Genomic DNA, 15,481 nt, shown 5'->3' on the forward strand with positions numbered 1-15,481 from the left:
ATGCTAGTTGGAGTCTCAAATAGGATGGAAGGAGGTAATATCTCTAATAAGGCATGATGAGGGTCTTCTCTAGACTATTACTTTAATTTAGTCATTAAGTGTAATTGGCCAAAAAGAACTAAATGACTCAGGACACTGAGAACCATCTTCACAAAGGGTTTAACTTGAGTAGATTTTGGAATTCAATTATTTACAAAGTGACTGAGAAATGCAAAGCAATTAAAATCCTCCTCCTTATTATGATTTATGAGATTAAACAAGAGGATTTTTAATCACTGGCAGACAACAGCCCAGATGTTTTCATATAGGGAAAATAACAAAGGACTCCAAAAGGTAAAAAGTTGGCATTGGAAGCAATGTTCCCTTTGTTCCCACCTCTCTGTCCATTTCAAAGCCGAGCCAGTCATCTATCCTTATCTCGGATAGATCCTCTGTCTCACTGTCACTGATGTCATCCAGTGGATTTTCTAAAAGAAAGAAAATTAAGACATTGACTCTGTGATTCTGCACAGTGTGGGCTTATAAAATGTGGCATTTAAAAGATTTAATGTGTCTACATTTTAGGTTTTTTTAAATTAACAATGGTCAAGAAGACCATGTCTCTAGGAAATTCAACTCAGGAGTCAGGTCGTGAAAGAATAACCCAAGAACCTGAACCATGACCTATCTCAAAGTGAAACTAAAGCGCTTGAAATGAATGATTGAGAGTATCGTTCCTTGTAATAGTCTCTGAAGATGTATGCAATTTTTTTTGGTTCGTTATTGGGCTGGTTTGTTTTCGAATCATCCATTTCATTAAAAGTTATGTGTGCTTATTGGCTTCTTAAGTCTTCTTGTCCGTAATTTTATGGCCTGACTCAAGATAATTTTTCTTTAAATACTTTGCTTTTGACTCTGCTCATATAAGAATAACTCATAATTTCCTTTCTTATTGTGTTTATTTGTTGTTGTGTTCATTGGTCAGCTTTTCCGTTGCGTTTCTGTTCTAAGTATCCAGAAGTGATTAGTTTAGCCAATAATTAAGATATATTGTTGTCAGTAAACAGTGAGGTCTAACAAGCAGGCATTGCCATATTTTTCCCATGTTGCATGTCAGCACAATAATCACATGCACGTTGTGGACAATCTTAATCTTTGAATTCAGGTGCTTTTAGTCTCTTTGTCAAAGGTATAAAATAAAGTACCTAGATATACTACAATGCACTGTAAGTAATATTGCAAAGTGGGAAGCATTCAGAAATTCAGCCACAGAGTGGGAGACCACATAAAGTTAAAGAGTGGTGCAACTAAGTGCTGAGGCCAGAGTATTTTTGTTCATATTATGCATGTATTGTACACAAAACTTATATTAACATTACCAAGCTGAGCTATGTAGTATTATGACTTGCTTACCATTAGTTTTCTGTACAGCAGGTTCATGGAGGGCAGAGCTGTGTAATCTGGAACAACCTCCAAATATGGCAACAGTGATAGAAGTCACAAGGGTGCAACAGCGGACAGTGACCATCCTGTGGCCTCGGCTCATCTCGTCATAGATCATCCAATCTGTGGGAAGGGCCTGGGCCATTCTGGTTTGGTTCTTCTAAACAGGAGAAACACACATTCACACGACTAAAACCCTTTCCTTGCACTGATTTAAAACATTTTTAAATGTTATGTAAGAGGGAAAATAGTACGGAAATAATGAGCCAAGTGTGGTAAAAGAAGAATTAGATGATACCCAAGCACCTGCAATGACACATGGATCCAATGAGCTGAGAATAAATAACATGTTCTAGGTACCCCAGGTGGAAGGGAACAACTGCACGCACTCAAAGCTGAGACTAAGTAACATTAAAAAAACGAGTGCTAGAAAACTGAGAAGTAACAGGGCTTGATCGAACATCTATAGCAAATGTGCAAAATACAATCCAAAGTGATCAGAGAGGTAAAAGGAGCATTAAGAGCAATAATTGTACAAATGGCAGAGCAGCTCCAGCATATTCTAGGTGAAACCTCAAGAGGTTTCTGTCCAAAAGAGTGCAATCCCTTTTTAGATTAACTACTGGGCTTTCATCAGATTTGAAATTATCTTGTAGGAGAAGAATTAGAAAAGTGGAGAGAAAGTAAGAAACAGCTCATATTCCGAATATCACATCTGTCAAACATAGTGGAGGGAATGTTTTAGCATGGGCATGTAGGACATCCAATAACATCAGGTCACCAGTGCTTATAGATGATCTGACTGAGTGCACACACTGAGTGTAATTAAGTGATGTACTGCATTACTTTTAAGAAAAGTGTTCTGTGTAATACGTCTTCTAATTACTTTGTTGAGTAATGACCCCAACACTGATCACAAAATAGAGGAGACATATACGTCTAACATGCAACAACATGCATGGATGTAATGTCTTTAATATGCTGCTTAGAGATTGTTGCGACTCTCAAAGTTGAGGCAATAAGAAGCGATAAGAGAATCAAAAGGAAATCGAGAACATGGGAATAAGTACTTCACAATTAATAGAATACTTTTGTGAAACTGCTTGAATTAAGGCTGAAAGTTTACACCTTGAATAACATTTTGGCTTTGTTATATAAAATCCACTTTGGTGGTATACATAGGAAAAATGACAAAACTTAGGTCATTCTCCAAATACCCATAAAGCTAACTGCATGTATGCATAAGACTGTGTGTGCGTGCGTGTGTGTGTGTGTGTGCATCTCCTACCTCCTTAAACTGAAACTGGCTTAGGACAGATGTGGGATGAAAGTGAAGCTTCTTCAGGGAAGACTCTTTGTTGAAATTAACCATATTTGGGTACATGCCAGCTACCAGGGCTGCCTTCACCATGGCCCAGTTTTCCGAGTTTAGATTCACATCACGGATGTCACAGCCCCCACGGGCTCGCACAAAACCTGGGGGACAAACAGACTGCTTACCTTAACTAATCCCTAACCCTTCCTTGTTATTCAAATTTCATAGTAAGGTCTAAATCAGTTTTAACCTTGGCCAAAAACCACAGGAATGTTTAAAAACACTGGCGGCTGCCATTGCGACCCCTCAGCCTCCTAGTAAATACACCTATAGTATCAATTTACACCACCGTTTACTCAAGTTATTGCAGTTACACGATTTTCCAAAAACCTGACCTCTGACCTTGAGGTCAAGGTCACCAGGATTCAAACTCATCTGAGATTTGATTTGAAAATCCTAGGTCACTTAGATATTTCAAATTTTTCTTTAGTTATTGGTTTCACAAAATTTTCAGAAAACTTTACCTCTGATCTGGTCGAGGTCACTAACATTAGAATTTATCCAAGATTTTTAGGAAATACACCTACAGCATTGAAACTGGCACCAACTTGCATGTATGCATGCACTCATTAACCCCCTGTGCTACTTGACTGAGCAGATCAATTTTCCATAAGTTTAACTGACTTGATGCTATACTCTTGTTTAAAAAGCATTACTTAAATTTTTTGAGTTGGGTAGTAATAATCCCTGTAACAGTCATAAGATATATCTAATACTTTATGTAAATTACAGTGTTCACAGATATTCTGTCAAATTCAAGCATTTTCATCAACTTTGCGTTTACATGCTGGTACTTTACACTGATTAATCTGGCACTGACACACCAGAATTCCTATTGTAAGACTTTAGCCACTTCTAGTAGCATATCAAATAGAGGACAGTACAGAAAAACACACCGCAGTGAAGGAAGAAACTCATTGAGGAAAAAAAATGGGGGGCACACAACGTGCAAGTAAATTAGAGGCCCTATTAAGTGAACTGATATACAACTTTAAATGATAATTTTTTTTACAATCCACACAATGCTGTCCAACCCAATTATGTTAAATATCTGATTTTCATGATAAACTGAGGAGGATTAAATAAAAGAAACATTGAGAATTTCCCTGCTCAATGCTCTCAGGGACAGGAAATACCTAGGGCTTTGCCCTAAACACTGAGAGCCAGTTTCTAGAGAGCAACCTGAAGGACTGACTCAAATCATTGGCACTACAATCAGTGGTGTGAGCTATCACCACACAGTGATCATGTTATTGTTCCAATAAAAAGTAACCATGTTAAATGCAAATGAGCTAAAACATGCTTCAACAGAATGTAACATAATAAAACCAATATAAGGTAAAAAGGAATTTAAAGAAATTTGACATCAGACTTGATAAAATTAAGCAAAGAAGAATAGGTTTAAATAAAATATATTGATAACATAACAAATGATTTCAAAACCCAAAAAGCAAAAGCAGAATTTAAAATGGCCATTTAAGACTTATCCAATAATGCCAGCAGCAGGGTTTGGGGTCAGCGAATCTAACCTTTAGTGAGTTATGTATGGAATATCACAGAAAAAAGTAGAACTGACCAATTGCACGGAGTTGTCCTAGCAGTTGTGTCCTCATGCCAAGTATCATGTCCATGGTAGCCTGGGACAAGAAGTTCTTCTCACAGAAGGCTCTCTCCCAACCTTCACTGCGAGCCTTTTGCCATGCCTGGCACCACAGAAGACAAAGATGTCAGAGAAATGTTTAACAATAACTTTTAATCACAAGGGACTGACCTCAAATTTGTAATCCAAAACATGTATAAAAATACATTTTTATAGATCATCCCAATTAATGAGTCAATATTTTTTAAATCACTGATCATGCATTTTTGGTAGATATCTGTTAAAAGTTGTCTTCTTAGTGTCGTTAAGAAATTATGAGATTTACTTTTGAAAGGGAGATAGGAATAAATCAACGCAAGCGTCGTAAAACCCATCATTACAACATTGTTAAAATCAAGCACTCAACCTAAAACACTCTTCGTATGGGTTTCTGCCTACCTGGAAAGCTCTAAGTAAGGCCATGTGATCACTAAAGGTGTTGGAAGTGAAGCGTTTTCTGCAGCTTAGAGCAGCTCTCTTCTGTGAGCTTTGGGTGGGAAGAATGAAAGGGTCACGATATGCCAGGGTACAGGCAATGGTTAGAATGGGGTCCAGACACTTAAGAACAACAGCACACAGCACCATCTTCCCCAGATTGGGCTCCACAGGTAGATCAGCCAGGTGGTAGCCCAGATCAGTCAGGTCTTCAAACTGGTTCATAGCATCTATTTTCTAAAAGTGAATAGAAAGAGAAGAGTGGTGAGAGTCAATATGGACACAAAGGCTTATTGCCAGATTGTTTCAAATATTACCTTCAGCATTTGCACAGCGTTTCGGACAGCATGTGTGGGAGGTGGCTGGGGAGCCTTGGCCAAGAATTCAGCTACTGGACAGGAGGAGGGAGCCAGCAGTTTGGTCTGCAGACACAGTTCCTTACACACACAACATGATCTAGTGTTTAGAATTATTGGGATAAACAACCTACTGTACTGTAACACAGGTAACACACATCTATGTTACATGTGGAATTTTAAAAGGTGAAATAAAGCATCCTGCTCTTTAAGTAAGCCATAGTCAAATTTTATATCATGTAGCCATCATGATACAAGTTTTACAAATACTTTATTATTGCACAGTAGCGTTTTCTGCTCAGTGGCGCTTGATAAACTGCAGATTTAAAGTTTATGTGTAATGGCATCATTTTAATCACATATTGAATTTGTATGTCAAAAACACATCATCACATACAGATGCATTTTCATTTAGTAATGGTAGGTTAATTCAGGATAAATAGGTTAGTTTGCAGTGATGAGTTGACAGTAAAGCTCTGTGTTGAACTGGTGCACAATGGCAGTGGTGCTCATGGTTAATGTTAGGTTACACAAGTGTAGCAGAGATGAATTTGCATCTAAACTGATGATGCTTAGAGTCCTTCACTGAATTCCAACTTCAAACCAACTGTATCCTGTCTAGTTTAAAGATGGTATAAACAGTACAGTGTCAGTGTAGGGGATGGAAATCAGCCAGGATAGCTGTGAAACATCTGCTGATATCTTGTTGAATTCAGCTGTGTAAATCCACAAAGAGCAACAAGTCAGCTGATCACAGCACATAAACTAAGAAAACCAACTGGAGCTCACATTAGAAATTATTGAAAGTTATTGAAAGATTCTTTCCCTATGCTGAGCCACTACACAGATCTTAGAGTTTCACCACCTGTTGAATTCCACTGTAATCCCTGACTGTACTCATTTTACTGCTCAGGCGTGGAGAAAATATAGAATTATCTTTCACTGCTTGTGGCCTACATAAGAGATTCAAGCTGAGTACATTCCTTAGAATTTGAATTTAGATTCAAATAAAATTTGTATTCTTATGTACTAATATTATTTTATCATTATATTAATATAGCACAAGGTTCAGTTACCTCTGTACAAAAATGGACAATAGAATTGTCCCTCAAGGAGCTACTTTTTGCTTTTTTAGCTTGAGTACATTTCAAAACCTGTACTTTTTTTACTTTTACTTGAGTAAAGAAGTTTCTTCAGTACTTTAACTTTTAACAGAGTATTTTTTAACTCAAGTATCTGTACCTCTACTTCAGTACAGAAAGTCTGTACTTTTACCAGTTCTGTAGATAACCATCAGTTCAACATAAGTGTTATGACTCTGCATGTTCGCTATAAAACTAATAGTAATGTTTTTGCACTATAGCCAGAAGTTGTAAGCATAGCTATAGGCTTTGATAAAGGAATATATATTTTACATATCATTCTGCAGGTGCAGAACAGCAACCAACTCCTGCACAACTGCAGGAATAGATTTAGACTTGAAACATGAACATGTAGTATGTTTCTACCTGTAGAGGCATCCGGAGGAGCTGTGGAACTTGGAATTCCAGCATATTGTTGAACCTGAGTCGACTAAAGAGATGGAAGCAAACCCCTGGCCTGCAGCGCCCAGCTCTGTAGACATGTCATTTGTTTAACAGCAATGGAGTAGTATTTGGTTGTAAGAGTAAAACCCATAAGCCAACAATGTAAGTTTTAGCATAGTTTTTTTTTTATACTTATAATAAAAATATGAACACTACAATACCTTCCTTTCCTTTGCAGAGCACTGGCTTTTGAGATCCACACAGTCTTTAGCATGGACACATTGCTGAGAGTATCAAAAGACTTCTGCAACAGGCAACGTTTCAGTTAAATACTAACACCTTTATGAAATCCATAGAGTCATAATTTAAATCCAACTTTCTGAAGTGTTAGTGTACCTCTTTGACCTTTCCAGAATCAATGACGAAAACAACATCATTGATGGTGATGCTCGTCTCAGCTATGTTAGTAGAAAGAATCTGAAATGAAAAACTGACCAGTTACAATCTAGTTTCATAAGCACATTTCCTTCAAATATCATTTTGCGTTATATTAAATGAATAAAATACTCCTGAGCGATGGCACAAATCACTAGATTACAGCTTCTTTTGTGAAATGATGTTGAAACTTCCAAACTTCATAAAAGAAAGCAGACAATGCTGAATTAAATTAATGTCGGACATACCATTTTCCTTTAGGATACATTCTTCTGGGTAGGAGAATGAGGTTGTTTTTTTTTAATATATACACTTCACAGGTTGGTTGTTCCAAGTATCCTATTCTTCTTGTTCATTAGTATAGGTCAAACATGTCTCGTGTTAGTTTTGGGGGTTTTGTACTACTGTGGAATAAAGTTCTAATCCAAACATTCAAATATGAACCAGATCTGAAGGCTGCACTGCACTGTATAAAGTTAGTATGAATACAGCCTATGCAATTAAACAGTCAACAAAATGGCTCAGTAATGGTAATAATCCCTAAATACCGTAATTGTCGGGCTATAAGCCGCTACTTTTTGCACAAGCTTTGAACCCTGCGGCTTTTAGTCAGGTGCGGCTTTTCTATGGATTCTCCATGATTTTTGTCATATCATAAGACGATTTGTTTTGTTTGTTCCGCTGTTGTACGCCACTACGTTGCCTGGCGGAAGGCCATGTGATCAGACACACAGTATCGGGGTTCAGGAGTGGTATGTTGGTCACATGTCCGTTCGCCAGGCAACGTAGTGCCGTACGAAGTAGCGCGAAAAACAAACTTCAAAGTACCACTACGCGTTCAGCGGGAGGCGTGGATGATGAGCGGCGATAAACTTGCGAAAAGCAAGTTATGCTCAACTCCAGCAGTGGATTCTGACAGCGTGGAAAAGTGTGAAAACATCCATGATCACCAACGGATTTCGAAGTGCTGGACTGCTGCATGATGGAGAGGAGGACACCGCCACGGCCCTTCAGAGGGTGTTTGACTCTGACACTGACAACGAGGATTTGTTTGGTTTTGAAAGTGACAACGAATGAAAGAAGCTGAGAGTGGATGACGAAGCCACCCTGAACCTGTTCGTTCCGACACTGGAGAAGAGGACTTTGGTGGTTTTAGTGCGCAGGAAGATGGTGGTGAATGACTGACTTTTCTTCTTGTTGAAGCCGTGTCACTGCACCTGAGCCTAAAAGGTAGTCCGAATCTATTTTTCTGGTGTGCTGTAGGTTATTGTTATGTACTACATTTGTTACTCATTTATGAAGCACAGTACATGTTTCGTACTTGTAATTACCAGTACTTGTACATATACCTAAAAAGTTATGCAAATATGTACCCGTAACTTGTTTTTCAAAATATTAATAAAATATTAATGTCTCCAAACAGCCATCTCTTTCCTGACAATTCCCTTTGTGCATATTCTCTTACATATGATAAGTCAACATTGAAACACCTGCGGCTTTTAGTCAGGTGTGGCTAATGTATGTACAAAACAGGATTTTCCCCTGATTTTAGCTTGTGCGGCTAATATTCAGGTGCACTTTGTAGTCCGGGAAATACGGTAGTTCAGTTCTGCTAAACTATTTGAATTAACTCCAAATTAAGTCTGGACCAAATTTTTGGTCCAGACTTAATTTGGAGTTAATTCGCATACACATGCACGCATACACACACAATACACCATTATACATCATCTGAAACACCAGTGACTCACTATCTTCCTGACACCAGGAGGAGAGGTCTTTAAGGCTTTTTTCTGATCCTGAGTCTGCATGTCTGAATGTAGAGTAAACACATGGTACCTAAGAAACAACACACCTCTATCAGAAAGCATGCACTTTTCTGCAAGCTTTTGTCTTCTCAGCACAACTTAATAATGAAACAAGCTAAGCAATGAAAATTAAGGACATATTTGCATTACATTACATTACATAATTTCCTATCAGCAACTAAATTGACCATGTGGTTACATTCCCAAATGCTTACAGACTTTTAGAAAAAGGTGCTCCAACGTGACCTGATACATGCCCCAACTTTTCTGAAATGTTTTACTGGTATATCAAATATGTTATTATATAAAACAAAGACAAAAAAACTCATTTCAACTTTGGGCTTAACATAATACCAGAATCATTGGATTGTGTTTTTCTTGACATTTTGAACTGTATCCCAACAGAAACCATTTTACCTTTCACTTTGGCCAGAGAATCTCTTATCATCATGGAGAATGCGGTCCCTGAGTTCCACTATTTCATCATATCCAGGAAGAAAAATTAGGATGGCACCTAAAGACCAAAAAAAGGCTCACTTTCTAGCACAGCTGGTGATATCTGTTAGATATACTAAACTAAGTAAGGGCATTGTGAATTAGAAAAGATTAAGACACTGCTATAAATCACAGGTTCACACCAATCTGCATTTTATGTTGATATTCATGTGCTACCAGATTTCCCATTGCTTTCTATGCTGTTTCATGTTACAGCAGAGCCTGTTGTAACCAGACTTAAGAGTATTGCACTGGCTAGCACCCAAAAACTTTGGCAGCCACCCTTTCATTAAGACCCTTTTTGATGAGGTGTCAGTGAACAGTACATGAATTCAAGAGCTCCTTGAATTCAGCTCCTGTGTCAGGTCTTTGCTAAATGTTTTCCTATTTCTTAAGGACATCTCTTTCAGATTTTCAGATACTATTCATCTGCTGCCGACAGTTTTGCTAGGCCTGCCACTTGTCTAGTTTCCTTAAGAACAGCCTGCACGCTAAGCAGAGATGTGCCATATTTTTGGCTAATAGCGCTTTGGAAATAACTTTGTTGATTCAAAAAAATGCTATTTTTGTGTCTTACATTTGACATTTTCCTCATATCAAGAAATGGAAACAAATCATGGCTGACAGTAACATAGCACCTAAGGATAGAATTTAAAATTGGTTCTTTGCCAAATTCTTGCAGTATGTGTTATGTGCCTTTTTATGATTAAATGGTTCACAGTTCAGTATTAAATGGCTTGACAAACAAAAAGCCTTCCTTTGAAAATCATCAGGTGCCATGAGTGAACTTAAAATCAATGTAAAAGCAGACAATGTCCACAGAAAAAAAGACCTTCAGAAAGTCTGGAGAATTATTGCTCAAAACCCCTTTAAAAGGACAAAATAGAGTCTGTCTCCCAAAGTAAATATATAAGGGGTGGCTTTATCGTCCTGATACTTACCATCACTGGTATTGGAGCAGATGTTGTGCAGCAGATTCATGATGAGCTCCAGGTCTACCCACTGATCATCAAAGCTATGATGGTACAGCCTGAGAAGTTCTTGGTCTTCTAAGCTCATCTCAGGGTCACACTGCACCAGAGCTGACTCATTGAGGTTGCTCACCTCTCCCAAAGGACTGCACAGTAACAAAAATATTCAGTTGCTTCACAAAGAATTCATAAACCTTAAAGTTTTTCACAAGACTCAAGTGTTGTAAACATAAATTACAATGAATAAAATTAACATCTGAACAACTAAAAAGCTTTTAATTTATGTATCTGGTATTTATTACATTTCAAAAAATTATAATCAGAAACTGACACTTCCCACACTTCATGATGCATGCTCAATCAGCCACGTAAGAAAATCCCAAAATGTTGATTCTGTTCATCTGGACATAGAGTTTTCAGTGGGAGAAACATTAAGTGACCCATCCAAGTGACTTACTCAGTCTCAGCTGACTGCAGGTTTCCCCTAACCTCATAAATAGTAAATTTGCATAATGACTGACACTAAATGGTAAATGGACTGATTCTTATATAATGCTTTTCTACTCTCCTGGAGTACTCAAAGCACTCTATACAACATACCACATTCACCCAATCACACCCAAGCACTGTTTCTATGCTTTGAAGTGCTAACTACAATTCACTACAATTCAGACACATTCCTGCTCTGATGGATTGGAGAGGAACTTGGGGTTAATATCTTGCCCAAGGATACTTCACATGCAGACTAGGGGGAGCCAGGGACTGAACCACAAACCTTACGATCAGTAGATGACCTGCTCTACCTCCTGAGCTACAGCCCCCCCCCCACTGGCACCACTAACGAAAAATGGGCTGTGAGGTCAGTTTCTTTCATTAATACGCAAATTGTCATGACCATTTGCATATTACTGATCAAGAATCACGCTACGTCCAGATGAACAGAATCAACTTTTTGGAATTCCCACACTTCAATGGGGGAGTTTGAGTTTGTGTTGCCAGAGTGGGGACCACATCTGAGGAGGTAGAGATTTACCTGGAGTAGTGTCTATCTGTGTGTCTATTATTTTACTATTTCCATATCATTATATATTCAGTACCAGTGTGTGTTTTGAGTTATGAGTGCACTTATTGCAAAATGCAGTGATTTGATTGGTCAAATCTGTTTATTCCGATCCAAAAACTAGAAATAAATAAACAGGACAATGACCCCAAACACACATCAAAAGTGGTAAAGGAATGGCTAAATCAGGCTAGAATAAGGGTTTTAGAATGGCCTTCCCAAAGTCCTGACTTAAACCCCATTGAAAACATGTGGACAATGCTGAAGAAACAAGTCCATGTCAGAAAGCCATCAAATTTAACTGAACTGCACCAATTCTGTCAAAAGGAGTGGTCAAAGTTTCAATCAGAAGCTTGCCAGAAGCTTGTGGATGGCTACCAAAAGCGGCTAATTGAAGTGAAAATGGCTAAGGGACATGTAACCAAATATTAGCACTGCTGTATGTATATTTTTGACCCAGCAGATGTGATCACTTTTTTTTTCTGTTAACCCATAATATAGTCATAAAAGAACCAAATTTCATGAATTTCTTTTGTGACAAAGAAGTATTTGTTCCATGTACTCTATCAGAGGAAAATCAGAGTTGTAGAAATAAGGCTGTGTGATGAGCCCTTTCCTCTACTCCCTCTTCACCCACGACTGCAGACCTGCTGATTGTTCCAACACCATCATTAAGTTTGCAGATGACACCACAGTGATTGGCCTCATCAGTGACAACGATGAGGCCGCCTACAGGGAGGAGGTGGATCGTCTGGCTGAGTGGTGCGACAGAAACAACCTGCTGCTTAACACCGAGAAGACTAAGGAGCTCATCGTGGACTACAGGAGGAATGCTGACCCACATCGACCCATCCACATTAAGGGGACGGCTGTGGAGTGTGTGACCAGCTTCAAGTTCCTGGGAGTCCACATCTCCGAAGATCTCATCTGGACGACCAACTGCTCCAAGCTGGTCAAGAAGGCTCACCAGCGCCTCTTCTTCTTGAGGACTGAGGAAGAGCCACCTGTCCTCCGACATCCTAGTGAACTTCTATCGCTGCACCATCGAGAGCATCCTGACCAACTGTATAACAGTCTGGTGCGGGAACTGCTCTGCCTCGGACCGGAAGGCGTTGCAGAGGGTCGTGAAAACTGCCCAGCGCATCGCCGGAGCACCACTTCCTGCCATAAAGGACATCTACAGGAAGCGGTGTCTGAAAAGGGCTGGGAAAATCATCAAAGACCCCAGTCACCCATCACATGGACTCTTCACCCTCCTGCCCTCTGGGAGGTGCTACAGGAGCCTCCGGACTAAGACCACCAGGTACCGGAACAGCTTCTTCCCCACAGCTGTCAGACTCCTGAACTCTGCCTCCTGACATCTGACCCACGTTAAACTCATGGACTGAACATACACACACCCACAACCACCTACACACACACACACACACACACACACACACACACACACACACACACACACACACAATGGACAACTGTACCCTCAAACACACAATAATAACATGGACTGAACCACCACTCACAACCACTAGCACTTTATATAGGCTCTGTAGAAATTATCCACATATCTTGCTTATCTTAACTGCACTACTGTATAGCTCTGTGTAAATAATCATTCTGTACATATGATAATTTTTAATCCTACAACTGTTTATAACTTGCATAGTTCCCATTTCTGTATAACTGTATATCTCAGATTTCTGTATAGTTTTTTATTTCATATTTATATCCTGTTCATAGCCTGTACATAGCTTGTACTCACTACAGCCTGTACATACTTATAGTTATAGAATATTCATAACATACTTCATACCGTGTACATTATAACACACCATAATAGACCCATTTCTGTAATATACTTGCATATCTATATTATTGCTAATATATATTGTAATATATCTATATCATGGCTAAAGAAACTGCATTTCGTTGCCCTGTACCTGTGCAATGACAATAAAGTTGAATTCTATTCTATTCTAAATAACGGGAAACTCAAGAGAGCCGTAATATTTTGTTCTTTACAAGTGTATGTAAACTTTTGACCATAACTGTACATAGCTATGACCAACAGATGCCATATGTAAAAGGGAAAAACTCATTTAGAATTACAACTATAAGACATTAACACGTGTACATGTCTGAATACTTTCCAAAGGACAACATTTCAAAAAACACTCACATGGATGATTTCAATAGATCCACAGTATCAGTCTGCTGGAAGTGCTCGGCAAAGTCTAAGGCAGTCCTGAAAACAAAATAATAAAAAACAGAGTCACGTGTATGAAATTTTGCAGTTTATGCAACTACATTTTTGATTATTTTATTTATTTTGATTTCTTTCTTTCTTTCTTTTTATTTTTTTTTACAGGAAGACTGTAGTAAACTGTAGTTACTGTTAAAGATTACATTACTTAATAACTACTACTACATGCTTTAATAAATTATAAGATATGCCTTGTCTATTTCTATGGATGATGAAAGAAAACCAAACAACAGGGCTGTGAATCACAGACTGGTCACTGTCGATTAATAAACCGGATTGTGACTGTGTTTTCTTACCATCCATTGGATGCCTTGATGTTAATGTCAGCACCCAGACTGAGGAGTTGCTCCAGCTGTGTAATAAATCCTCGACCTGCTGCTGCCATCAGTGGTGTGGTCCCTGTTTCACTGTGCATGTAGTCCACTACATAAAAAGATTTGGGAAATCAATCCAAATCAAACTGAACTGGAATATCATGTAATGTAAATAAAACTATTTCTCATCATTATTTTTTTTGTAGTTTTATGATAGTATCTCCAGCTTTACATCAACTTAACACTGTTAGTGTTAAATGTTATTTTGTTAACAATGACACTTAAGATAACCCATCAGATTCATACCATTAACACTTTCACTGAGGATCAGATTGAAGAGCTGAATGAAAGAATCTTGGTCCTCATTTAGGAAAATGCTAGAAATGCATGAGTCCATCTCCCTCCTCAGCCATGGTTCCATCTGTTCAGTGTCCTTCTCATTCTGTAACAAAACAATATAAAGCATAACTTGTCTGGATAAAACAATTTGCTGACATATAAACAGACGTCTGTTTATATGTTGCCAAAAATCAAAGTTTGTGTTTTTGTGTTTACACCCATTTCCATTATCTGGTTCAAGGGTGTCAAGATTTCTATATGACAAAATGTAACCATAAAACGCTTCATAATTCTTCAAATTGCTATGGAAATAAGTATAAAGGCATCCAAACTGTAACTTGCTCTATAGAATTAACTCATGCTCCACCTCTGCTAAGAAACGGGCACGTATTAGATTCATTCAGGATAATAAACATCTTAATATCATTTTAAAAGAAAGTCCACGGAACACAAGCCTGTGTGCTCTTGTTTACTGGTACAAATGTCAAGTCTCTCCACATGCTTTTCCAAGTCACATCTGCGTCCAATCACTAAACCTGCAGCCTCTCATTCAGCCACCGCTCTGCAGCTTCATCTCCTAGGCTCTCCTGCTCAGGCCTGACACCCGATTGGCTGCTGTGCTCTGGATTTTTATTGGCTTGGATTAGTTCTCCACACTCTGGACTCTCAGCTCAGTTCAGCACTGCTCCTCAGAACAGCTGGCAACCACCCACTTCCCTATGGGTTTGGTCACATACTCCCTCACTCTGATCTGCTCAGTTCCAACTCAAAATATCATCCTCAACACAGCAGTAATTATTCATCTTTATAAGCTCATTTTAGGTAGAGTCATAAAGTATGAGATGATGGGATTTTATTTAACAGTTTTACAAATGTCAAAATGCACTCTTGGCAGTCAGTATTATTTAAAAGCTACTTTCTCATAGTAGCAAACCAAAGTGCGAGCAATGTGAATATAGAACTATAATATTGTTCTGATGTGTGTCTATACCAGGGGTCGGCAACAATAAAAGGCAGCAGGGCTGCCAGAGTCCAGAGTTAAA

The 15,481-nt window shown here is 38.6% G+C and overlaps 1 protein-coding gene across 3 annotated transcripts in view; it reads right to left on the reverse strand.

Annotated features, from left to right (window-relative positions):
• The window catches only part of ythdc2 (YTH domain containing 2), a 42,445-nt gene that overhangs the window by 14,674 nt on the left and 12,290 nt on the right, over window positions 1-15,481 (reverse strand). For all 3 annotated transcript variants that reach the window (XM_082540347.1, XM_082540348.1, XM_082540346.1), the window contains exons 11-25: window positions 14,406-14,541; window positions 14,082-14,208; window positions 13,702-13,767; window positions 10,433-10,608; window positions 9,414-9,510; window positions 8,940-9,027; window positions 7,150-7,230; window positions 6,975-7,057; window positions 6,736-6,841; window positions 5,189-5,308; window positions 4,836-5,108; window positions 4,374-4,500; window positions 2,711-2,898; window positions 1,393-1,582; window positions 376-467 (exon numbers count right to left, since the gene is read on the reverse strand). In XM_082540347.1, the coding sequence (XP_082396473.1) occupies window positions 376-467; window positions 1,393-1,582; window positions 2,711-2,898; window positions 4,374-4,500; window positions 4,836-5,108; window positions 5,189-5,308; window positions 6,736-6,841; window positions 6,975-7,057; window positions 7,150-7,230; window positions 8,940-9,027; window positions 9,414-9,510; window positions 10,433-10,608; window positions 13,702-13,767; window positions 14,082-14,208; window positions 14,406-14,541 (1,950 nt within the window). The remainder of the gene's footprint in view (window positions 1-375; window positions 468-1,392; window positions 1,583-2,710; window positions 2,899-4,373; window positions 4,501-4,835; window positions 5,109-5,188; window positions 5,309-6,735; window positions 6,842-6,974; window positions 7,058-7,149; window positions 7,231-8,939; window positions 9,028-9,413; window positions 9,511-10,432; window positions 10,609-13,701; window positions 13,768-14,081; window positions 14,209-14,405; window positions 14,542-15,481) is intronic.

This window comes from Aulonocara stuartgranti (assembly GCF_965226115.1).
Source record: "Aulonocara stuartgranti genome assembly, chromosome: 7".
Taxonomy (NCBI): domain Eukaryota; kingdom Metazoa; phylum Chordata; class Actinopteri; order Cichliformes; family Cichlidae; genus Aulonocara; species Aulonocara stuartgranti.